General features: G+C 52.0%; 2 protein-coding genes across 2 annotated transcripts; one reads left to right on the top strand and one right to left on the bottom strand.

Moving 5' to 3' along the window:
• Window positions 1–23: 23 nt before the first annotated feature.
• On the top strand, window positions 24–559 carry HSPB9 (heat shock protein family B (small) member 9). The gene has a single exon (XM_020887992.2). It carries the CDS (start codon window positions 74–76, stop codon window positions 527–529), a length of 456 nt encoding a protein of 151 aa, XP_020743651.1. The 5' UTR covers window positions 24–73; the 3' UTR covers window positions 530–559.
• A 775-nt stretch (window positions 560–1,334) lies between these two features.
• RAB5C (RAB5C, member RAS oncogene family) lies at window positions 1,335–23,300 on the bottom strand. Its single transcript, XM_020887990.2, has 6 exons — window positions 23,188–23,300; window positions 5,856–6,109; window positions 4,241–4,392; window positions 3,919–4,041; window positions 2,786–2,879; window positions 1,335–2,257 (listed from the first exon to the last, which is right to left on the bottom strand). Exons 2-6 carry the CDS (start codon window positions 6,019–6,021, stop codon window positions 2,142–2,144), a joined length of 651 nt encoding a protein of 216 aa, XP_020743649.1. The 5' UTR covers window positions 6,022–6,109; window positions 23,188–23,300; the 3' UTR covers window positions 1,335–2,141.
• Between the last annotated feature and the right edge of the window lie 844 nt (window positions 23,301–24,144).

The raw sequence follows: 24,144 nt of genomic DNA, 5'->3' as shown, positions 1-24,144 counted from the left end.
CCGCCCCCCGCCCCCCAGCTCCGACAGGCCGGTAAGTTCTGAGCCTCGAGCCCAACAGCAGTTGCTCACTCTGATGCAGCGGGTCAGTAGCAGTCTCCCTAGCGGGAGCCAGTCGGCCTCCCGATGTCCCAGCGTGGCCTTGACTGAACGGAACCAGGTGGCCACTCTACCAGTGCAGCGGCTCACGGAGGATGTGGCAGCTGGGGAGGATGGGTTCCAGATGAAGCTGTATGCCCACGGCTTCACCCCTGAGGAGCTGTTGGTTCAGGTGAACAGCGGATGCCTGGTGGTGACTGGCCAGCGACAACTGGAGGGCTGCAACCCGGATGGGACCGGCTTCCGCGTGGCGCAGAAGGTGCACCAGCAAATGTCACTCCCACCGGACCTGGATCCCGCTGCCATGACTTGCTGCCTGACCCCCTCCGGCCAGCTGTGTGTCCGTGGCCAGTGCCGGCCACCGCCTTCCTCTGAGGCTCATACAGGACCCGCCTCGAGATTCAGAGGCCGTGGCTCTAAGAAACTAGCCTGACCCAGTAAACAACCACCGTAGTGAGCAACAGCTTCAGTGTCTGTGACCTTTTCTTGGGGCTGGGGTCAGAGGTGGAAGTAGAACAACGGTAGAAGGCCAAGGGGAGGGCCCAGAAGGGCAGGAAAGGCACCTCAAGGTGGTGGTCAATCATATAAATTAGGCTCTGGGGGAAGCTGGAGGCAGAGTGGGCAGTGTTGTTTCCCTCAGCTCGGCTCACTGCTTGGACCAGCAGCTCCAGCAGGGAGCAGCAGAGGGCCGGAAGGGCCCTCCCATTGCTGGACTCCAGGACCAGCAGAGGGCCCCCAGAGAGACGGGGGACCAGGTGACTTGGATGTGATATGGGGCTGCTATGTTGGCTTTAGGACTAGCCAAGGTTCCAGAGGTCCTAAATGTTCCTTCTTCAGGGAAAAGGGTGAGAGGACCCCACTCCCTCACCAGACTAGTATAGACTAGTCAAGAAACCCCAAAGAGGCTCTTTCTGGTGTTTAGAGACCAACTATTTTCAAATACAGACTGCACATACCCCAATAAAATCTGGAGGGGGTTGGGGAGAGGCAAGTGCTGGACCCTCAACTTTCATCTTGAGATTCAGCCTCAGCTCACTCTTACCCCATGCCACCCGGTTAGAGCTGGTAACAGCTGGCCTCTTGGTTACCATGACCACCAACATCCCCTCACTTTAGAAGGGGAAGAACGCTTTTGTTTAAGAAGATTTAGAGGTTCATGTGAAATTAACTTCAAGTAAGCTGGAGAGGCTATGGCCTGATAAACTCTGCCAGAGAAAGACAAGGAAGACAAGTGGGAGGTCGCTCGATCGGCTGACTATATTGACAAGATACTGATTGGTTACATGTTGAAGAAAACATACAATACAAAATACAGAAAAAGTTGGTTCCATTCCCTCCCACTACCCCCCCCTTACCCACCCACCCTCAAATACTCATCATCGTGATTTGGTCAGAACAGGGCTCAGAGCCAGAGGTCAGGGTGACCAAGGACGAGGGGGAAGAGGACTGTGAGCAATGGGTTCGTGGCTGTCACAATAATGCTGTGGTAATGCTGTGGGTTCTCTCCCAGCTGTGAGTTGGGGGGTGAGGCGGGCGCTGCAGCCTGATGACCGCCAGCTGAGGGAAGAGCTGCCTCTCCCTTCCCTGGCCCCAAGGGCCTGCCCCGCCACCCAGAACCAAGCACACTCCAGACACAGTAAGGATATGGATGCTCCTGCTGAGCCCGCTAATCAGCAAGAGGGAAAGAAGGGTAACTGATCCAACCCCTGCCTCCCCACACACCAGGGTGGGCGTGGAACAGGGGCACGTGGCTACTACCAGCAGAAGAGGGGGAGAGCAGTAGAAAGGGCAGGAAATGGGAAGAGCAGATCATATATATTAAAAAAGTGACTTAAGACTTAAAATTGAATTAGTATTTGTACAGAAAGGTGCAGGTGGAATAACTCACTCCGGCCTATGATCAAAATGATACGGAGAAATCATGGTGGACCCCTCCCCCTGCCCCCGCAGTGGTGGCCCGAGTCGTTAAGTGCGATTGGTTAGAGTGGATTCCAGTCGGGTCATTGAGGCGGAGGAGGTGGGGGCAGTGGGAAGGCAAGGGGGGCTCAGTTGCTGCAGCACTGGCTCCGGCTGGCGGGGTTGTTCTCCTGGAGGTCCACACCTCGGTTCCGGCCCGGAGCACCAGCTGCATTCTGGGGTTCGTTCTTGGGAAGCTTCTTAGCTGTTGGGAGAGGAACGGGAAGATGTGTGTTTGTGAGGGAACCCCAGTACTCTCCCAAGTCCACTTGGGTACCACCCAATCTGTGATACCCAGCATACTGATGGCTTTGCTTCTATGTGCCAAGTGCATAGGTCTTTCAGAAAATTGAGGCAAAGAGGGATTAAATAACTCTCCCAGGACCACAGAGTTTAATAAGTGGGAGAGAAAGGATTCAAACCCACACAGGATGACTCTAGAGCCAAATGAGAAAAAAAAAAAAAAAATACTAACAAGTGGGTAGGGAGCTGGTGATGTAGTTTTAGATGGTAGTACAATAAAGGGTCTGGAAGTGAAGTGCTGAGACTTGGGCTCAGGTTTTAGAAATTTCTGGAGTGAACTATATTTATCTGAGAGATGAAAAAGAAAACAATTTTATCAAAATATTAAAAATGGTAAAAGATCTGTTGATGAAGGGACCCCACAGACCTACGACAGGACTGCAAGCAAGTAATACACCCTGGCTGGGGGAGGGGAAGAGAGGCAACTTACCTATTGCCATGAAAATTTCATTCACGTTCATCGCAGTCTTCGCTGATGTCTCCATGAACAGCAAACTGTTGTCCTCTGCATAGGCTTGTGCTTCCTGATTTGGACAGAGGTGAGAAAGTGAGTGGGAGGGAAACACTGGCAGGGGCTGAGACCCAGGAGAAAAATCGTCCCTGATTACAGTGTCTTCCATACAATAGAGGCAATGCAGGGGTTTTAAGGCCTAAGGCTCCCCTGTTCTGAGTTCTCCACGTCACACACAGCACCTCTCAGCTCACACACATCAGCAGATGTCTGACTCAGGTTTCCATGGGCCCCAGTTCTGCCTTCTTGCTCTTCAAAATTACTAGGCTAGAAAATGTTTCTAGAAAGTTATCCTACAAATAAATAAACTCGCACACTTGGACAAAGGTATGTGGATGTTGACTACAGCACTGTTTCTAGTCTTTTGTAATTATACACAATCTAGAAATCCATCAGGTGGGAACTGGTTAAAAAGAAACAGTATGTAAAGAGATTCATGGCCTGATGCAAAGAGCCAACTCACTGGAAAACACCCTGAAGCTGGGAAAGATTGATGGCAAGAGGAGAAGGGGGTATCAGAGGATGAGACGGTTGGATGGCAAACTCTATGGACATGAGTTTGAGCAAACTCAGATAGTGAAGGACAGGGAAACCTGGCGTGCTGCAGTTTATGGGGTCGCAGAGTCAGACCCCATGTCAATTTATTGACTGAATAACAATAAAACTTGTGCATATTTTCCAGAAAGACAAGAAATTGAGAGGAACTGAGGGGGACTGAGTTTCTAGGGTTAGAGACCCAAATTTCATCCTACATACTTTCCTGTACTGTTAAAAATTTCCAATGTGCGTGTGTTTAAAAAAAAAAAAGTTTTTTTACTGTTTTGTTAAAAAGTTAGTTTACAGAAAAAGTAAGCTGAAGCTTCTGCTGTCCCCACACACATACCCCACCCTGATGGACACAGAAGGCAGAGCGGCGGACGACACTCCCTTTAGGCCGTGCTCGAGCCGTGAGGGGACTCAGACAGAAGCTCCCCTACCACCACCCATGGCAGTCCTTCGCAAAGCCCGAGCAGCCTGGGGAGGCCTAGTGGAGCCAGCTCGTCCTCCCCCACCTGGAACTCCACGGCTCTCTTGCTGGCCAGGTCCGCCTTATTGCCTGCGAGCGCGATGACGATGTTGGGGCTGGCCTGCCTCTGTAGCTCCTTCACCCAGTTCTTGGCCCGGGCGAAGGTATCCTGGGGAAACAGGGCCAGAGCGTCAGCAGGACAGACTGGGCCTTCTGCCCACTGCTCACTGGAGAGGCTGGAGCTGACAGTGCCCAGGTGTCTAAGATGTCACCACCCTAAAGATTCTGGAGAGACGCCAGCCAACACCAGAGGAAATGTGCCCACACCCCAAGGAACAAAGGGTGGAGAAGCAAGAGAAAATCTTTACTGTGTTGGTGATGTCGTAGACCACGATGGCAGCCTGGGCCCCCCGATAGTACATGGGGGCCAGGCTGTGATACCGCTCCTGTCCGGCTGTGTCCCAGATCTCAAACTTGACTGTTGTGTCGTCCAAGCAGACGGTCTGTGTGAGGAAGGCCGCTGGAAGAAGGAAGGCGGTGTTACCAGGTGCGGAAGAACTGAGAAGACACCCCCACACATCTGTGCTGAGCCATCCAGGCTCTGGCGCTTAGAAGCCTGCTGCTGAGGGGGGCACCGAAATCCCCCAAGCTGGCAGCCAGAGCAGCTGAGCAAGGTGGCCGGAGCTGGTGCTACTGTGTGTCGAGGGGGCAGGGGTTGCACAGGCTTTGCAGCCCCAGCCAGGTGGGAGTGGGGGGGAAGGGAAGCTATTTCAGGAGCCCTCCCTGAAGGACAGCAGCCAGGGGCAGCAGAGGAAGAGTCTAGGAGAAACCTGGCTCCAAGCACAAAAGGGTGGGCCCAACGCCCCTCCTCCGCTCTCCCATCGGAGAACACTCCCAGCCCCTCTGTCTGCTCCAGCTCAGGGGTGTCGCTGGCTTTTGGTGTCCTGAGGACACTCTCACACGCTCAGCTATCCTGGGGAAGAATGAAGTACACGCCGTGCTACTGCCAGGCAGGGGCTGGGTGACCGGCTTCCCACCACTGCCCCTGCCACCTCCAGGCACGCCGGCCGGCCGCCACCCTTGGCTTTGCCCTCGACTCGCTCCTGACTGGCTCCACCTTCAGGGAACACAGTGACCCTATCTTTGGCCAGAGGAGGCAGGGGAACACTCGGCACCTGTGCGTGTGCTTCAAAGGATGAGTCTTGGAGCTGGGACTGGCAGGCGGGAGCCCCAGCAGAGGACTGCGGGCAGCTCTGTGGAGGAAGCTGGCCCTCTGCGTCCACCCTCCCCACACGTCCCTGAGGGGCCTGGGCCCTGCCTCACTTCCCCCTCTCCAGCTCCTGACTGGAGTGCTGAGGAGGCAGCAGAAGACTGCTGACACGGCCCATTCTGTTTCCAGCTGCCTGGAAACCTCCTACCAACCAAGAGGGCAGAAAAAGCATGACTCAAGCCCAAGGTCAGCCCCAGACCCTCGAGCAGTGTACTGGCCACTGAGGCAGGAGGCTGAGACCAGACCCTCACATGCCACATGCTAGGAAATCACTAGGAAATCAGTGACAGGCTCTGAGCTCAAGAAGGGCTAAAGGTCAGCTTCAGAAACACCAGCCCACTCACAAGGCCATTTCCCCATTCCGGGGTTGACGCACTGCCTGGTTGTGGTAAAAAGATAAGAATCCTCAGAGATCCAGATGGAGCCCTCCCGTCCCAGGTCAATGGGGGGTGTACCTCGGGCCACACAAGTAAACCAAGAGGTGGAACCAGGGGAGGAAGGCGATTTTAGACTCAAGATTATTCTTACTAGATGTCTGCTGGGACACAGACACGGAGACCAGCTGCTGGATTCAATCCCAGGGCTTGGGGGAGGCGAGCTGCTGCAGCTCGAGGCACGCTTAGCCTGTGGGCAGTCAGCATCCCTTCTCCTCCATGCCCGGGCATCTCCTCCATTTCCCTGAGGCCGCCATCCCCGCCCTCGGGCCCACTCACCTCCAATTGTGCTCTCCTGGTACTCGTGGAACTGCCCCTTGACGAAGCGGAGGACGAGGCTGGATTTGCCGACCGCGGACTCCCCCAGCAGGACCAGCTTAAACTGACAGATCTTGTTCCCAGCAGCTGGTCCGTTGGGTCGCGCTGCGCCTCCCCGACCCGCCATGGCCCGTCCCGCTGTAGTGGTACCAGTGAGCGTGGGGGCAGGGGCCGGTGCTATGCAAAGAGGCACTTAGTGGGGAGGGGGGCTCCAACTATAAGGGAGAGATCAGAAGTACTGGGTTAGTACAAAGACTGTGGCCCAGTGAGCCCTTCTTAAACCACAGGTCACTCCTCCACCCTCCTTGATGACCTGGCTGACTGCCTCCCCTCGCCCCCTACATCCTGCCCCACTCTTTCAGAAGTTAGGACACGAGCCCTCACTAGGCTTACCCCACATCTCTTGGCCCTACAACCATCTGATGGTAAAGAGAAAAGTGGTCTCCCAACTCTAGGCTCACAGTTCTCAGCAAACACACTGACTTCCCAACCCCAGAAACGTACATTCACATACAAGTTAACACCCACAGGAAAGGAATGGGCATCTGCCAGCCTGGTGACTGATACGTAAGTCAACAGGCAATATGGGGTACCAAAAACTGGCTCAGAAGATTCTAGGATCTAGCTCAACAAACAATGGACCTGTGGCCTGGTAGCTGAGATCACAGCCCACCTCTGTGCAAAGCCAGAGTGGGAGGTGAGGTCAACCAGGGGACGGGGAGTCCCCGTGGAAAGCGTCTCAGACAAGGTGCTCGGTCAACCTCGTGGGCCTTTGGGGACCAGGGCCTGGCCAGGTGCAAGTTGTTATCAAAAGAGTCGTTCTGTCCTGTCATCTCCAGAAGCACTGACCAACTTTCTCAGTCTGAGGCTGGACTGTGTGCTGGAATCAAAGCTTTATTTCACTCCCTCCTCCTGAGCCTCTCCCCGCCGCCCCCCACCAGCTCTCTCATTTCTGATGGCCCAGAAGTCTCACTCACATTAAAAAACCAAACACACACAAAACCAAACACACACCGCAGCCAGCCAGCTCTGCTGGCTGTCAGAAGGGCTGCCGAATTCCCCTGTTAAATAGAGACTCAGTTCCATTCTCCACTGGCAGAGGCAGAGGGCGACGCCGAGGCAGACAAGGAGGGGGGTGCGGCTGGGCGGAGACAGACATGGGTGCCGAGACCTGCGTATCCCCCCACCCCACCCGGAGCTGGTGTTCCTACACTGACATCTGAGTCACTCTGTCAGTGGTGGCTGGGACTGAAAAGAAGGTTGAGGCGCCCATCTCCAGAAGCCTCTAGAAGACTTACACAGAATGTACACAGAATGTCTGACAAACGAGCACTGTGCGTAGATATTGTATCCTGAAGACTCTGTGGGGCATCTGAACCTAAGCTGAGAAGAAAAGGTTTGGCTGAGACTGCCCTTTGCAGGACAGAGTCTATGCAGGAAGGGTTTCAGAGCAAGACAGCCCGACTGGTCCCTGAGCTCGGGGAGCGCGTTCCCCGCCGGTCAAAGGAGGGGGTGTGAGTGAAGAGGGGGGTGTTTGTGAGAAGCAGTGGTCTGCGCGCATGTGAGCTTCAGGCACAAAGGGCTCGCTTTGTGCAACCTCGAATCGTTTCTCCACGTCCAAGTTCTCCCAGCAACTCGCTTAAAAAGTGAGCTTCAGGAAGAGTGATTCACTAACCAGGAACAAGAGTTTCCTTTCTGGACGGCACTAAAGGAAAAGAGGTTTGAAGTGGGGGCCACCTATTCCCCAAGAGTACACGGAAGGAAGTCTGGGGGGGGGAGTCCTCACTTAGTGACAAGAGATGCTAGTTTTGAAATATTTTCTAATTTCAGATGCTTTCTCTTTTCACCCCAGTCAGTGATATTGGCAAGACCCTACACTGCACCCTTGAGGCCAGATCTGTGCTTTCGGCTCTTTTGTCGCCTTCCTCTCAATGTTCTGAACAAACGGGGAATTCAAAGAGCACTCACCAAATGAAATGGTTTTCAGAGACAGCTGACATTTACTGAACAACTGTACAACTGGCATCTCCTTTAAACTTTATAACCATCTCCTATTTTTCAGATACATAGCCTGCTGCTCAGATGTTAACTGCCCTGCTCAGAGTCACGCAGCATGTGGTGACGGAACCTGGACGCGAGCCACGGTCCCCACTGTAGGGGGCACCGTGGAGGCAACGCCCTCCCTCTGTGGTTTTGAGCGGCTGGGTGAATGAGACTCTCCTTTGGTGGCAGTAGTTTGCTGGCCCAGCAAGGGTTGGCTCCGGCTGCCAGTCACAGTCACCCTGAAGTCCCTGCGTACTCTTGCCACCAGTGGGAGGACCTGCCCAGGGCCAGGCGACAGCAACCGTGCAAAACCACAGTGGAATTACAGGTGGGTTTATTACCACGAATCCATGTGATGCGTAATCCTGGCCCAGCAACAGAGTGTGGCTGGGGCACTGGAGGAGATATGAATGAGTGGGGAATGGGGAACAGGAGGTGAAGACACAATTCCAAGAAAACCAAAGCAGCTGGGGCTGAGGGTTACTGGGGTGGGGGGTAACCAGCACTCACAAGAAAAATAGAGGTAACACTTAAGTCTTGCTCTTATCAAGCCCGTGGGTTTCCAAACCTGCCCAGACAACTCTGATTTTTCTTAAACAAGTCAGAAGAAGAGACATATAATTTTTATGCAGTGGGTCTCAACCCGGTCTACACAACAAAACCACTCGTGCAGTCAGCCCCTGGAGGTTCCGGTACAGGCTGGAGAAGGGCCTGGCGTCTGCATTTTATAACTTGCTGCAGGTGCTCTGCCTGGTACAAACTGGCTGGGGACATGTTCTTCCTGGATGCCGGTCCTGCCTTGCAGAGACACCTGAGCAGGCGCACACAGCATTTTTTTTATGGCCTGCTGCCTCGTGGTTTTCTTGGCCCCACTCGGTGATCACATGAGCCGAGGTCTTGAACCTTTCCCAGACACTAAGGCACAGAGGAAGTTGATTTTGTCACCAAGGGCACACGGAGACATGGAGGTGCCTAAGACAGGCAGAGGCCATGCTCAGCCTCCAGGAAGCCCTGGCCCTCCCCTCCCAAGACTGGGAAATCAGAGATGGACCCCTTGGCAGGTGGTAGAGGTGACTTCACTGAGCTGGGCTTCTGTCTGGGAACCTTTCCTCCTGAACCAGCAGCTAGATTACCCACAGGTGCAGTCAAGTGGTGGCATTCTAACCCAAAATGACACAGTAAAAGTCAGTCTTCTTTTAGACCGAAATCTATCCAATTCTCTTGAAGAGCTGAGTTATGGTCAAAGTTTCTTATAAGATATAGAACAGGCCAAAACGTGTATGTGTGTGTATGTATATAAAACCAGTTTCTCCAGCACCAGGAAAAACACATGAGTGGAATGAATTTCCTCCTGGATATTTTCATGAAGCTGCTGAAATGTGTAGAGCTTCAGACCCACTGCGAGGGCCCTTTCTCGCCACAACCCAGCCATCCATCACCCCCATGCTCCATATCAGAACTTGGTTCATTCAGAGGCCACTAGAACAAGCACCACTCCCAATCTTCAAGGGAATTGGGAGAGACTGTGAGGGTGGAGATACCCTACACCTTTCTCCACATGGCACATGAAAGGGCAGAAGGGATCTGAGCTCCTAAACACTCTGGCCCATGAACAGGCCGAACAGGTACATGCCCAGCCCAGCCTGAGACGGAGCGGGTAAGAGAAAGAGGAAAAAAAGAGCAGGATGCTGCTATTCTGACCTCTGGACACTTAGGTCTTGTTCAGTGCATGCATGCTTAGTCATCCAGTCATGTCCGACTCTGCTATAGACTGTAGTCTGCAGGGCTCCTCTGTCCATGAAATTCTCCAGGCAAGAATACTGGAGTGGGTAGCCATTCCCTTCTCCAGGGGATCTTCCTGACCCAGGGATCAAACCTGGGTCTCCTGCATTGCAGGCAGACTCTACTGTCTAAGCCACCAGGTCAGTGGATCTCAAACTTTCTTCCATCAGAATCATCCACCAGGTTTAGAAAATAGGCCTGACCAACTGAATCTAGAATCTCTAGGAGTGGAGTCAGTGTTTTTAAATCAGTGTTTTTAAAATAAGTCCTCTTTGGGACTTTCCGAGTGGTCCAGTGGTTAAGAATCTGCCTTCCAACGCAGGAGACTCGGGTTCCACCCCTGACCGAGGAACCCCACATGTCTTAGGGCAATAAGCCTGCACTCTGCAGCTACTGAAGTCCACACACTCCAGAGCCTGTGCACCACCATGAAAGCCCCAGCATGATGCAACTGAGACCTGGAGCAGCCAAAAATTTAATTAATTAAAAAAACAAAAAACATAACAACAAAAAATAAAATAAGTTTCCCAATAATTCCCTGGAAGTCCAGTGGTTAGGACTCAGCGCTTTCACTGCCGAGAGCCCAGGTTCAATCCCTGGTCAGCGAACTAAGATCCCACAAGCTGTGAAGCATGGCCAAAAAACCAAAATAATAAAATAAAAATAAGTTCCCTCAGTGATTCTAGGTGGCTGATTTAAGCCCAATAGTTGCAGTTGACACAGGAAAGAGGGAGGAAAATGAGAGACAGAAAGGCGCCCCCAGATGGGTACTGTGGACAGTACAGGTGAAGCAAGCTGGGGGTGGGGACTGGCTCTTGGCTTTACCCAACACCTGAAGCCTTCTCCAAGACACCAGATGCTGCTGGAATGTCGCCTCTCCCCCCAGTCTCCTTACTCGAAAAGTTCACCTTTCCCTTCTCTAATCCATGAAGTCACCTACTTTATACACTCTGTCCTTCCTGGTAAAGAGTGAGCAATTCCAGCTGGTGGGTGTCTCTCGCACTTCCTGTTTGCTTCAGAGACTTCCTCTAGCTGAGAGTCCCAGCACAGTGTGGATAGTGAGCCGATTAGGGAAACCAGATTTCGTTTTGGCCAGAGGCTGGGCTGAGACTCTAGACGTTCTTACTCAAGGTTAGCCTTGAGGGTTGGGGGGTGCTGGCCAGTGACTCTTCAACTATACTTTACTCTGGATAAAAGCATTCCTGAATATTTAACACGGTGAGAATTGGGCAAGAGGACAGCAGAAGCAACCTGTTAGCTTAAAGAGAATGAGCAAATCAGGGAATGTAGGAAAGTTAATTAGGTTCAGAAGCTAAGGCGGGGGGGATTTCCCTGGTGATCCAGGAGTTAAGAATCAGCCTGCCAATCAGGGGGACACGGGTTTGATCCCTGGTCTGGGAAGACCCCAGAAACCTTAGAACAACTAAGCCTGTGCTCCATAAGAGAAGCCACTGCAGTGAGAAGCCTGCACACCACAACCAGAGAAAGCAGCAGCAACGAAGACCCAGCACAGCCAAAACTAAAATAAACACAGATTTCTTTTTTAAATCTAAGGTGGAAGACATTAAAAAGCTCAGATCAGCATGGGAGCTGATTCACCCATAGACTTAAAAGCACAGGGGAAAACCAGAACCACCACGACTGGCATCCAGGACCAGAGGGCAGACTCACAGCAGGATTACCCAGGCCTCCAGCTGGTGGCAGATCCAGAAAGACAGGAGCCAAGATCCACAGGAGGTACCACGCCCTTTCCTAGCACCATTAGCAGTCAGGACTTGGGAGGCAGAACTGGGTTTGGTTAAAGCCCGAGTGACTTTGGCCAAGTCAGACTAGTGACCGCTGTCAGCTTCAGTCCCTTGTCCCTTATCTAGTAAATGGTATTACCTAACACCAATCACACGGCGCTGTTAAACGAAACAAGATTAAGTGAAACAACACACAGCGGGCAGGGCACAGTATCCTCCTGAAGGTGAGGGACTCGTGAACAGCAAGGTTGTTACACTACTAAGAGCCTAACTAACTAGCTTTGACTCACTGGTTGTCAAAGCTCAAAGCTTCTCTTCACAATTACAGAGGAGATGAAGGGGAAGCAAAGTGACCTGCCCAGGGTCACAGCCGGGTGGTGGCAGAGCCCGGAGCCCAGGATTGTAACTCCAGCAAGGCTCCCCCATCAGAGACAGAAAGCCCAAGGATATTAATAATGTCGTTACATCCACCAAGAGTAACGGAGCCACCAAAATACGGCTTTTAACTGTGGAAAAAGGAGTTTTGTATCAAACTAAAAAAAAACATGCTGTTGGAGGGAAAGTTCTGCATCTTGATTTGGGAGGTAGACACAGGAATGTCTGTTGTTGTTCAACTCTTCTGCATCCCCAGGGGCTGCAGGCTACATACAGTCCATGGGCAAGGGCTTCGGCTGCAGCCCACAACCCACAAGGTCACAGAGAGTCAGATGCAACTTAGCAACTAAACAGCAGCTGCAGCAGGACGGTAGCCTGCCAGGCTCTCCTCTGTCCATGGGATTCTCCAGGCAAGAGTACTGGAGTGGGTTGCCATTTCCTTCTCCAGGGGATCTTCTCAACCCAGGGATCAAACCTGCATCTCCTGCACTGGCAGGTGGATTCTTTACCACTGAGCCACCAGGCGCACCCACATGGATGTCTACACATGCAAAAATGCACTTAAGACTTGTTAAGTTTCACTGTACATAAGTTACATGTCAATGAAAAGATTAAAAATGCTGCTGGTACAGAATTTTGCATACAGCAATGAAAACTTAAAGTTTAGAAAGTTAGACCAATCTAACTCCCCTATAGATAAAATATTTTATATTTTAGTATTACAAAATGCAGAGTAAAGACAATCAAAAAAATGCTGTCTGAATTAGAAGAGGACCAAAAGAGAGCAAAGATACCCAAACAAACAAGGGCAAGATGGCAAGATTCAACATAAACAAATGTGCCTGCTGCATACATATTAAAAATATACTTATGGTTTGTACTTAATTGTGGGTTAAAGAATTTTAAGGTTGTTTTATTAAAGCTTCATGGAAAAGCCGATGCTGATGTCTTTTCAGTGCAGAGAAAGCGCTTACAGCGGTGTGACTCTCTGCACTCCCCAAGCAGTCCAGAGGGAAAAGGGTTTAGGAGTGGACTCAAAGAGAGGCGTGTCCTCCCTGCATGACCACTGGGAACTGCGTGGAATCGCCTCACCGAGGGCCTGAGTCTCATCTGGAGTGTGTAACAGAGGAAGCTGGGCCCTGGAAGCCAGACGCTTAACAGTGCACGCAGGCTGAGATCTGGGGAGAATGTGTCGGTTATGTCGGGCCCGGGCTGCAGTCTCATCCCACAAGGAGGGAGGGGGCTTGGGGGAGATGGAAGCAGGAGGAGAGGGAAGGGGTGCTGCCTTTACAGTCACAGCACGTGACTCCCTGTCCCGGGAGAGAAATCATCCCAGAGGGGGACTCAGAGGGAGTGAGAGGGGAGGGCCCTACTGCTGCGACAGGCCCTGGAATCTGCCCCAGCCCGCCCAACTCCCTCAACCTGGAGCAGTTTCCCCTCTTCCCTTTCAACAGGGAGACTCCACGGGGTTGGGGGCCCAGACCCCTGCACCGCAGTGAGGCTGTGAGCACAGGGTCCACCGGGTCCGCCAACACCTGCAGAAGGGACCCGCAAGCAGGGACACCAAGAGGCTCACAGCCGGTTACACGTGACCGCGCTGGCCTCCCCCTGTGTCTGGAGCCGTGCCAAGGAGCAGCCGTTCCTGCAGCCCTCTCCCTGGTTGGGGAGGCGGGCGGTGTCGCTCAGCACAGATGCCAGGAGGAGCTGGGTGAAAGCCACCCCTGAGGTCGGAGCCCTGGCCTCCCTACGCCCAGCCCCAGCAAGAGCCCCAAGAAATCCTCCCCGGATTTCCAAGCTGCTTTCTCAGCCCTCGACCACAGACGGGCTCCCTGGAGAAGCGGATGAGCAGAGTCAGCGCTGGATGGAAACCTCCAGGCCGTCTCTTCCTATGCCCATGGGGAGAAAGGCTGCTGAGGGGCGGGGGCTTATCTACCAGGATCTGCTGACAAGGCCCGGCCGGTGTGCCCGTCCATACCATCCATCCAAGGGCCCCGGGACCCAGGGGCAGCATGAGGGTTCTCTGCTGGCCACTTGGGTGGCAGGGTGGTGAGGAAGGCCAGACAGACAGGGGTCTGCCTGCAGCTGCACCAGCTGAGGCTTGTCCTGCCGAGTGATTTGAAGAGGCCCCGGGGGTGCACAGGCCTACCACTGCCACTCCTAAGAGACTTTCTCCCTAAGACGGCCTGGCCTTGTGCTCGGCACACCTCAGTCCTCAAGGCTATGTCAGAATCTCTGGGCCCATGTAGGGCAGCTCTCTAAGAAGCCTCGAGCAAAAGCCCAACTGGAAGTCTGACGCTTTTTTGGTGGCACAAACCCCTATGCATCCAGCTATAGCGGAGGGGAGATGGGACCAAGGCTGTGTGGCGGCTCCCCACCCTCACCTCCATCCCCGGCTCTTCACCTGCCAGGGTCAGGTGGAGTGCAAAGAAGAGAGCCGGGCACACTTCCTCAGCTCCCTCCCTCACCTCAGCCTATACCTGCTGTGGTCCCAGGATAGAGTCTGAGCGGGTGTAGGATACTGGCCGACCCACAAGCCTCACGATTCCTCTGAGCTGTTCATGCTCCTACAGTTCAGTTCCTAAGACAGCGCTAACTAGGATCTCAACAACGCAGGGCCCACAGAGTCCTCTGTCTTAGGAAGGTCTCCGCAGGGGCCAGGAGTACCTGCCTGGACAGCGGCTGCTTCCACGGCTGCCCCAGGCCCAGAAAAGACTCCAAAAACCTTTGCTGAAAGTCAGGGTCATCAGCAACACCTGCCTATCGAGTTACTCATACCAACAACTGACACCTCTCACAAACCCTTCCTGTCTTTCATAAAAAAAAAAAAAAAAAGGAAAGAAAGAAAGCCGGTTTAAGTTACTGCCGCCCCTTTGTTTTGCCCTTAGCTCAACAGAGAGCACAGGGCAGAGGTCATGCTTCACAGGCAAGCAGGGGAAAAGAATCAGGTATTAGATCTAGCAAACCAAATTCCTCCTGCTCAGACATCCCACACGCTATGGTCAGAGGCTGCCCAACCACCAAGAAACAAGGTCAAAGTTCCTGCTGTGGGGTCTGAGGGATGATGGCTGCTCCAGGGAGCCTGCATGCCAAAGAACAGTATTTTATGCTGATCTCTCCGTTGTTAAATTTCTGTCGAACGAAATGTGGATGGGTGAGGGGAAGAAGTCAGGCAATGCATGGGTCTCAACAGGTTTCAATGAGTGAATCACACTTGTATTTCATGGCCCCATTTTCATGACTGTGGTGGGTGGCAAGAGGCTGGAGAACTTGGGGGCTTGAGGGCTGGAAGTGAGAAAGTGAGAGAAACTAAGGGCATTGTTGCAGATGAAACAATCACAATATAAAATTCTCAAAGTCAGACTATGGGTTTCCCTTTGTTTTAACAGCACATAACATCAAACCTGACACAGTGGGTGTTTATCAGTGTGGTGAACCAAGCCTGTGATACACATACAAACTGGTTAGGTCTGGTGAGCGAACAGGGTAGCTCAAGGCTGCAACACACATCCATCTGCCACATGGTTCATATCCCTCAACAGAGCCATAGCCCAGAGGAAGAGACGCTTCCGCACCCCAGATAGAACCTCTTAGGCTCCATCTGCACAGGTGTGAAGAGCACGAGGGCTGGAGTCAGACAAACTTCAAGTCCTAGAGTTGCCAGTTCCTAGGGTGAGTCTGCACTGCATCACTGAATCCACATCCGCTCGTGCAAAACATTAGCACCACCCATCTCCCAGGACTGCTGGGGAAAGGATGCACGAAAGACCAAGGGCTTGAGGGCGAGCTGATGCAGAGAGAGCTCTCCCTGTAAATGTTCATGGCGGGGAGGTCCCAACAAAGTGGAGTCCTCAATCAAATGTCCCCATTATTGCACGTATTGCTTTTGCTTCCAGTTTCCTGGGGCCCCATTTATCAGTGCCCCTCGTCTGGAGAGCATGCTGAGGAAGACAACAGCTAATACTTCTGTTCCTCTCCCAAATGCCTATGCTGAAATGCTAATGCCCACTGGGATGGTGTTTCGCGGTGGGGCCTTTGGGAGGTGAGGCTGTGAGGGCAGAGCCCTCATGAGTGGGATGAGTGCCCTTTTATTAATGAAAGAGACTCCCAGAGAACTCCCCTGCCCCTTCCAGCACGTGAGGACACTGCAAGAGGTGGGCAGTCTGCAACCTGGAAGAGGGCCTCCACCAGAACCCAACCATGCTAGCCCCCTGATCTTGGACTTCCAGCTTCCAGAGTGTGAGAAATAAATTTCTTTGTTTGTAAGTCACCCAGTCTGCTGTAATTTTGTACAGCTGCCCAAATGGACTAAGACAACAACTTCCCCCAGTGCCTGAGAAAAAGGACCAGCTCACTGCTGATGTCCTCTGTCCTGTAAACAACCATAACCTTGTATTCTCTGGAGACTGACTTCCAAAGCCAGAAGAACAGAGGGTAGGGACGACCACCACTGTTCAAAAAAAAAAAAAAAAAAAAATCAACATTGAGTGAAAGCCCCCAACCAGGCAAACAAGAGCTCTTTAAAAAAAAATGAAAGCCCCACAACATGAAACATCATGAAGCCCAAACGCCGTTCCTTCCATCTCAGAGCCTCTTTCAGGAAAGGGAAGAAGTAGTTCAGTTGTGGGGAGGGGGAGGGGACAGCGCTAGGACAGCTGACAAAGACACCAGAGTTCCTTTTAAAAAACCAGGCTGCAAGTGCTAGAGATTTGGAAACTGGTGTCATTAATCACCACAGCCTTCAGAGCCGCTCAGAGAGCAATTTGATGACGAGGAGAGTAGCCAGGGTTCGGGAGGCCACCCACGCCCTCCCCCACGCCTGGGATGCTTCTGACAGAGCCACCCGAAGGGGACACACATGGAGCTATGAATAGAAGGCAAGAGGCTTGTAAACCAACTCCTGTTCAGATCCCAAGTTAGTGTTCCCAGCAGGGCTCAGGTTACACATCTTCAGAGGGATGACAGTACAACGGAAGGATTTAAGCTATTCAGTGATTCAGGATCACAGCTCAAAGTGACAGCCTGCCCTGAGCCTGCCTGGAGCCACAAACCCTGTGTGAGCCCTCCCAAAGGGGAGGTCTGTTTCTGAATGACAGCAATAGAAAGCTGGCCTGGACCACAGGGATTCGCCTACCAGACTCAAGAGTTCTGGAGGGTTTGGCTGGAGAACTTAGCACCTGAAATACAGTAATGGTTATGAACCTCATCCTTCCAAATGGATAGTAAATTCCAAAGTAAATACCAAATCTGACCATTCTGGGCTCGGTCGAAAAGCATCAGGCAGAGGGTAGGAAAAGTATGGAGAAGCAGCCGCTGGCCATTGGGGTCAGCTCCCAGAAGTCTCCCGGGGAGGATATCCCAAGTCCAGCTCCACCTCACCTACCCCTGGAGGCTTCAGCAACTATGACTAACCATCAAGAGGAGAAATAACTTGAGCCCAACCATATAACTCCATATCAACACAGCTGAGAGGAAGCGTTTGCTAAAAAGGAGGGGCCCTGCAGAGCCAGCTGATTCTAGGACCAGGGCAGGAAACACATAAGGTAAGCCTGAAGCACCTTGCAGTGCCAAAAAGTAAGGAAGTGCTTACAGAAATGAAAACCAAAACACCCCGAGATGATGGGGGTAGGTCAAAGGGAGCTGAAAGAGCTCCCAGGGACCAAAGCTGGGACAACTTGAACAATAAAGTAGCACTGGATTATAAACCACAGTGTAAAATAAACACCCATGAGTCCATACTGATATAACTAATTGAATCCATAAATGGGGGAGAACAGCCAAATCTTTTGTGTACAAGAATTTGAAATAACCCATGTAGATCCTCTGCCCGGGAGGCGAGGAGCGTAACTCCCCACCTCTCCAGTGTGGACTACTCAGAGGGACTTCCTTCCAAGGAGGACAGCACGCAAAGGGGCAGGGGAGATGATAACCTGACAGCGGGAAAGCCTGACAAACACCACCTCAGCCGGGCGACCAAAGCTGATGCTGACAGTGCTAAGTCAGGCAGATTGTACATACCCTTGATATGATGTGGTGAGAATGGCACTTTAGCTCTGTGGTCTTCCTCCCCAAAACCCATAACCCCAGTGTAACCATGAGGAAAATATTAGACAAATCCCAACTGAAAGATATGCTATAAAATATCTGACCAATATTCCTCAAAACTGTCAAGGTCATCAAGAACAAGGAGAGTCTAAGAAAATGTCACAGCTGAGAGGAACCTATGGAGTTATAACAACTAAAGGTAATGTGGTGTCCTGTATGGGATCCTGGAACAGAAAAAGAACACTAGATAAAAACCAAGGAAATGTGGGATTTCCCTGGCAATCCACTGGTAAGATTCTACGCTCCCAATGCAGGGGGCCCAGGTTCAATCCCCAGTCAAGGAACTAGATCCTACAGGCTGCAACTAAGAGCTTGCATGCCATAGCAAAGATCGAAGATCCTGTGTGCCACAACTAAGACCTGGCACAGCCAAATCAATCAATTAATTAATTTTTATAAAAAAGGCAACTGTGAATAAAGTGTGGACTTTAGTTATTATACGCATAACTGGTTCATTAATTGTAGCAAATGTACAATACTAATGTAAGATATTAATCACAGTGGAAACCATGTGGGAGCGGGGGGTGGGGGGTGCAGTTTGGGCAAAAACTCTAGGACCTTTGTAATTTTTCTGCCGATACCACTTTCTCAGCCCCATTCTTACTCAAGGATGAGCCTTTTGCAGACGTGCAAGCAAGGACCCAGGGACCAGAGCCGAGTTCACTTCCATCAACCCTTGCCAAACCCTGGCCTGGGGTCAGTACTGCCTCACCACAGCACACAGCCACGGGGGCACAGCGACCAGGTACCCAGGCGCTGGGAGGTGGTCAGTGGACCATGGATGGCCATGGCCATGCCCTTACCCAGTGAAACCTTGCGTGGGATGTGGCTATCTGGAGAGCTCCACCCTCTAGAAATTGAGTTGGTGACCTGTCTCTGCCCCCTCTATCATCTGTACTATAGCATTCATCCTGTTTACCTGTCTGCTTTCTTATCTCTGAGCAACTATGTGGAGGTTGGACAAAGAAATGGATCAGAGGGATGTGAGCGTGAATCCCATGTTAACAGCATCCTCGCTGGGTGAGTTAAGAGGAAATGGGCTGCCATCTGCTTCAAGGGCAGGTCTGAATGTCTGCCCTTTCCTTGGACAACCACAGTGGGGGGCCTGCTATGCTGGGTGCCAGGATGGCACAGAGGTAAAATAGGACATGACTGGCGCCCCCACGGGGCTCATCCGCTAGACAAGGAGGCAGACAGCAAGCAATGAAAGGAAAGCACAAGGAAGAGGAAAGCCCTCAGACTCCCTCAGGGGAGGAGGGCTGCACAGGGAAGTGATGCCCCAGCTGCACCTTGAGAGAAACGTTGGGCGACACGGCTCACAGGCGGGAGGCGGAGAAGGGCCTTCCATGCAAAGCGAAGAGCACACAGTTCACCCAGAGGTGGGGCGAGGAGAGACCCGAGCACAGGCTTTCAATTTTCCCCCTGCTCTGCCACTCACTCCACAATAACCTGGGGACTGAATGCAGTCAGTCTGTCCTTGCACACAGGAAGCACGATTCAAAAATGTAGCTTTTATTTGGATGATTGTTCCCATATACAGGAGATGGGATAGTTACTCTGAAAACTAACCTTCTACAGTACCAAGATATTAACGCAGAGGACTTCTTAAGAAACATTCCAAAAAAAAAAGAAAGAAATACTGCAGTTCTACTCTGTCAAGGCTCTTGAAAGCACTATTACCTGGGTTGGGGAACATCCTAGTTTACAATCCTATCTGAAATGATACTTCTCAGATGGCCCCAACAAAAGTACCCCTGACTCAACTCAGGCGAGAGAAAATGCAAAAGCCCAGAAATCTGGGAATTGAATCCAAAGGAGCCTGCAGCAACGAAAATATTGTCCTCAAGTTTCCTGTTTTAGCTTAAACATATGCAAACTTTGCATTCCAATCTATAATAGATTCAGGATTGCTTGAGTATAAAAACGTCTCAAACTGAGTAAGACTGAAGTGCCTAGGAGATGCAAAGATCCATGGTGCTAAGTATGCAGTGGGTTTGAGAACCCCAGTGGGAGGAGCAGAATCAAGGCCTTAGCGTTCTCTTCTGTAAAATGGGAACACAACCTACATCAACTCTGTTCCCCATCTATGGAATGAGACATGGCAACCACCCCGCCAAGCACCAGGCATCACAGTAAAAACTGGCAGAAACACTGACTCAGAATCCTAGGGATAAATTACGATGTACCTTCAAAACCCCATGGACCTTGTGAGTATCTATTCTGTGCCAGGGAACAGACTAACTTCTTTGTCCTCTTTGTTTCCACTTTGGCAAGATATTTTGTATCCCCATTTTACTGGAAGAAAGAGAGCCTCAGAGAGGTCAAGTGACAAGTCCAAGGCCACACAGCTGGTACATGAGGGAGCCCAGATGACAACTCAGGCCTGGTTGACTCTAAAGCTCTTGTGCCTTCCACCCCACCATACCACCTCTGTTTACCAGACAAAGGTTAGAGGAAGAAGGGTCCTTCTGAGAAGTACTTGGTTCGTGGGGCTGAATTTAAATTTCTGACCTTATTCTGTGTTTCCATGTAAACTCCAGTGAAAGGAGCCCCTGGTGGACAGCCATATTCTTCCCACTGCGAGCAGTAGGCAGCACCAGGGGAGAATCAGGAGGCTAAGCAGAGGCCAGCGCCACCAGCTCTCTGTGCCCTTCACCCTGCCCAGAGGGACCATGAGACCGCTCACTTTTGCTTTCATTTTCTAGCCATCATGACTTTCAGATTCCCAAGAAATTAATAGCATGCAGATACACCCAAACTCTTAGGCCCTGAAGGGTCCTTACTTGGGACTCATAACTGCCATGGTCCCCAGAAACAGAGGTGAAAGAAGACAGGACGGTAGGGTGAGGGTGGGGAGGAAAACAAGACTCAGAGGAGGGTGTCACTGGTGAGGATGCTAAAGGGTCTGCACCTGGGCCACTGCTTGCCCATCTGAATGTCCATTCCTTCCAAAAACAGACCAAAGGAGGACCCGCTATTTGGGAAGATGAGGCACATCAAATCCCAAAAGAGACCCAGTTCGACCTTCTTCCAACTGTGTAATCTAAGGCTAGCTACTTAAGTTCCTTCAGCATCGCCTCTAAAGTGGAGATACAATTCCCACGATCTTCCAGCACTCTTGTGAGGAACATGTGTAAAAAGAACTTGGCAACTTTAAACTGATTTATAAAAAATTAGTTGTTACCACCCTTCCACGGTATAAAGACAGAAAAAGGCCTACTGTTTGTAAGAGTCAAGACAGGAGACGAAGGGCATCAGAGGGGATGGGCTTCTGTCCCACACACAGCCCTCCCTCTCTCTGCCAAGCAGTGTCAGATCTCTGCTTGAACTCTATAATCTCTGCATGACAGAGTGCCTGCCTAACCACCCAGGGCACTAATGCCTTCCTGTCTCTCTGAAAGGGAGAGTTTCTCCTTCAAAAGCCTGCTTCAGAATCAGAGCTGGGAGAGCAAGCCTGGACAAAGAAGGTCCCCTCAGAAAGCTAGCCAGCCTCATCCCGGGACTCCCAGAGTTCCAGAAACTAGACCCCAATACTGAGGAGGTAAGTTTGGTCAGAGACCAATGGCCAGGGAGTAGCCAGCTTCTCTGGCTTTGCCCCTCAGGAACACAGACTGGCCAGACTAGAGAAACTAGGTTGGTCATACACGTTTCCAGCAACCCTCCAAAGAAATTCAGAGACAGAGAGAGAGCTTGTGACCTGCCTGTTGACACTAACAAGGTTTTTTTGTGGTTCAATAAAAAATGAAATAAGTGCATCCTAGGTCTAGCTCGAAAGTTCGTAGGAGTCAGACACTGTCCAAAACAGGCCAAACAGATCTCAAGGCAAAACAACTGGAATACTTGTAAGGAGCATCCAAGGGCAGTAAAGATGGCCCAGAACACTGAAGAGCTTCAGAAATTCCCAAAGATTGCATGGTCTTCCTCCCTTCTGCCACTGTTGATAGCAAGGGTCAGTCACGGCCTTCAGAGTCAGGCTGCACTCATTAAGGTACAGTCTCCGGCCTGTACTTTGGCCACATAACAAAGAACCTCCCAGCTTGGTCTGAGACAGCAGCCATTTCACACACCTAAGTCCTAAGCAGTGGACAAGGATCAGATGTCAGTACAGTCTCTCGGAAAAGCTAGGGGAAATCAGCACTTTCTGGCATGTGTGGGAATTCCTTGGGCTACAAAAAATCAACACATTAAGAACCCAGAGGTGCTACTGTGACCTCAACTTAATTCTCTGTAATCTATGATTTATGTGATTAAGCCCAGAGGGGAATGGAGATAGACCCTGGGACTGAAAGTGGTGAGACCTGTTGATCAAGGAGGTAAGTGTACTTGTATAGGGATGGGAAAGAGATAGCCCAGGACTCTTTAGTTCCAGACTCCTTATTTTTGGTCTTTTCCCTTTTCCCTAAAGACCAACAGACAGCAGTCCCAGGAGGAGCAGTCCCCTCTGAGGCAGCTTGGAACCACTCACGTGCTCTGGGAGGACAGGGCTGGGACTCCAGCAAGTGGGGAGGAGGAGGGGAGAGAGAAGATAATGAATGGGCAGAGCCACCCTGATCTATGTGATCTGTAGCTAGGATTGAGCAAACCTCAGCTAAATTGTTGAGAGGCAGGAAGAGTGAGCGATACACTCAAGAGAACACAACCAGAGGACAGGGGCTGAGGGGGCGAGACAAGGAGAAGACAGCTCATTCCTGAAGAGTGATCCAGACTTTAAACTCTCTGGCTCTCTGGCTTCAGGAGAGAGGAAGTTAGGGAGTTGTGGCAGCAGTCTCACCCAGGACCCCCACCCCCACCCCGCCCCAGCCCCAGGAAATCGAGATAAAATTCTTCCAGGGCTGGAGGGACAACTGTTTCTGTGGGATGGGGAGTGGGACACAGGAAAAAGGCGACAGACAACACTCCGGGCTACCTCTAAAAGAGAAGGAGAACAAGATCCTTCACACCTGACAGAGATTCCTCCAATTCTGGGAGCAGAGGGAGAGGAACTTAGGGTCTCGCCCGCCCACAATCGGACCAGACAGACCAGAGAAGAGCCACAGAGATTTCCAAAGGCTCACGAAGGGCAGATAAGGGAAGGAAAGAAGAGACCCCCTAGCTTTGGCTCGACGCCTGGGGAGTCCCTTAAGAAGGGGCTACGGGTCGGGGGAGGGATCAGTATCTCACTAAGCCAGGGTTGGGCGGGAGCAAAGACTGCCCCGGAGAGGCTTCAACACGAAAGAGACACTGGGTCCCAGGTCAGGCACACTCACAGCGGCTCCGGGGCGGCGGCGTTACTTGGGGCCGGGGCTCGGACAGGCTCCGCTCCTCTCCCCCCGGCGGTGTCCCAGGCTCCGGCCTCCACTTCCGCCTTTCAGCCGCTCCGGATCCGGATCTCCACCTCTGACCCGCCCCTCAGTACTCTCAGGTGACTGACAGGGCGGAGAGACCAATGAGAGGTACTCTAGGCCGACTCACTGGCCGCGCCGGCTTAGGATGAGGGAGAGGCAGGAGAGAGCGCGCGAAGGGTGGCGGGACTTGTAGTTCGCAGCTTTGGGAGGAGCCGGTGGCAGCCTGGGACTTAGGCTTAGGGTGGAGCCGGCTGCCGGCTAGGCGGAGCCCGGCCGGGAACTTTTTAAGGCCAGGCCTGCCGACCGCGTCATCGCGGGTTCCTGGCGCCCCGAGGGGAGTCGAGTGGCAGAGCGTTGCGACAGGGCAGAAGGCTGTGTGTGCAGAACTGGGAAAGGAAAAACATGGTGTGAGTGAATATGCACGTGAGGATGCGTGGACCAGTCTTCAGCATTCGCTAGCCCAGAGAAGCCTCTCGGCGCTTTAAGGCCAAGTCAGTCTGGTAGCCCGGCTGTTAGGGACTTTCTGAGATGGGAAGATGATGGAATCGCTATCAGAAGGGCTCTCTGGAGGGTACGGGGTGGAGAGAGCTCTATTGCCTAGCTGTTAACCAGGATGCTTCGCCTTTGGCTCAACCCCAACCTCCGCCTCTGCCCTACCTCTCCCCTCCCCAACCAGAACCTCCTCTATTCTCTGATGCCAAATACAGAACCGGATCACTTCTGCCTTAGCTCTCCCCATCCTTCCATAAATGCAGATTGGAACCACCTCTGACTTCTGTTTGCCCCACTTTGCCCTTCATATGGATCAGCACTATTTCTGTTTTTTCTGTTCCTGTGGTGTGCTTCAGTCTGTGGGGTTGCAGAGTCAGACATGGACAC

Source organism: Odocoileus virginianus, chromosome 17, assembly GCF_023699985.2.
Source record: "Odocoileus virginianus isolate 20LAN1187 ecotype Illinois chromosome 17, Ovbor_1.2, whole genome shotgun sequence".
NCBI lineage: Eukaryota > Metazoa > Chordata > Mammalia > Artiodactyla > Cervidae > Odocoileus > Odocoileus virginianus.
Note: the sequence above shows the minus strand (reverse complement) of the source record. Positions and strands in the feature narration are given on the sequence as shown.

Coding starts and splice junctions, on each gene's coding strand:
- RAB5C (XM_020887990.2), bottom strand. CDS start 6,021: ATGGCGGGTCGGGGAGGCGCAGCGCGACCCAACGGACCAGCTGCTGGG. Junction 4,042..4,240: donor TCTACGACATCACCAACACA/GTAAAGATTTTC, acceptor CTGTTTCCCCAG/GATACCTTCGCCCGGGCCAA. Junction 2,880..3,918: donor AGAGAGCCGTGGAGTTCCAG/GTGGGGGAGGAC, acceptor TGTCCAAATCAG/GAAGCACAAGCCTATGCAGA.
- HSPB9 (XM_020887992.2), top strand. CDS start 74: ATGCAGCGGGTCAGTAGCAGTCTCCCTAGCGGGAGCCAGTCGGCCTCC.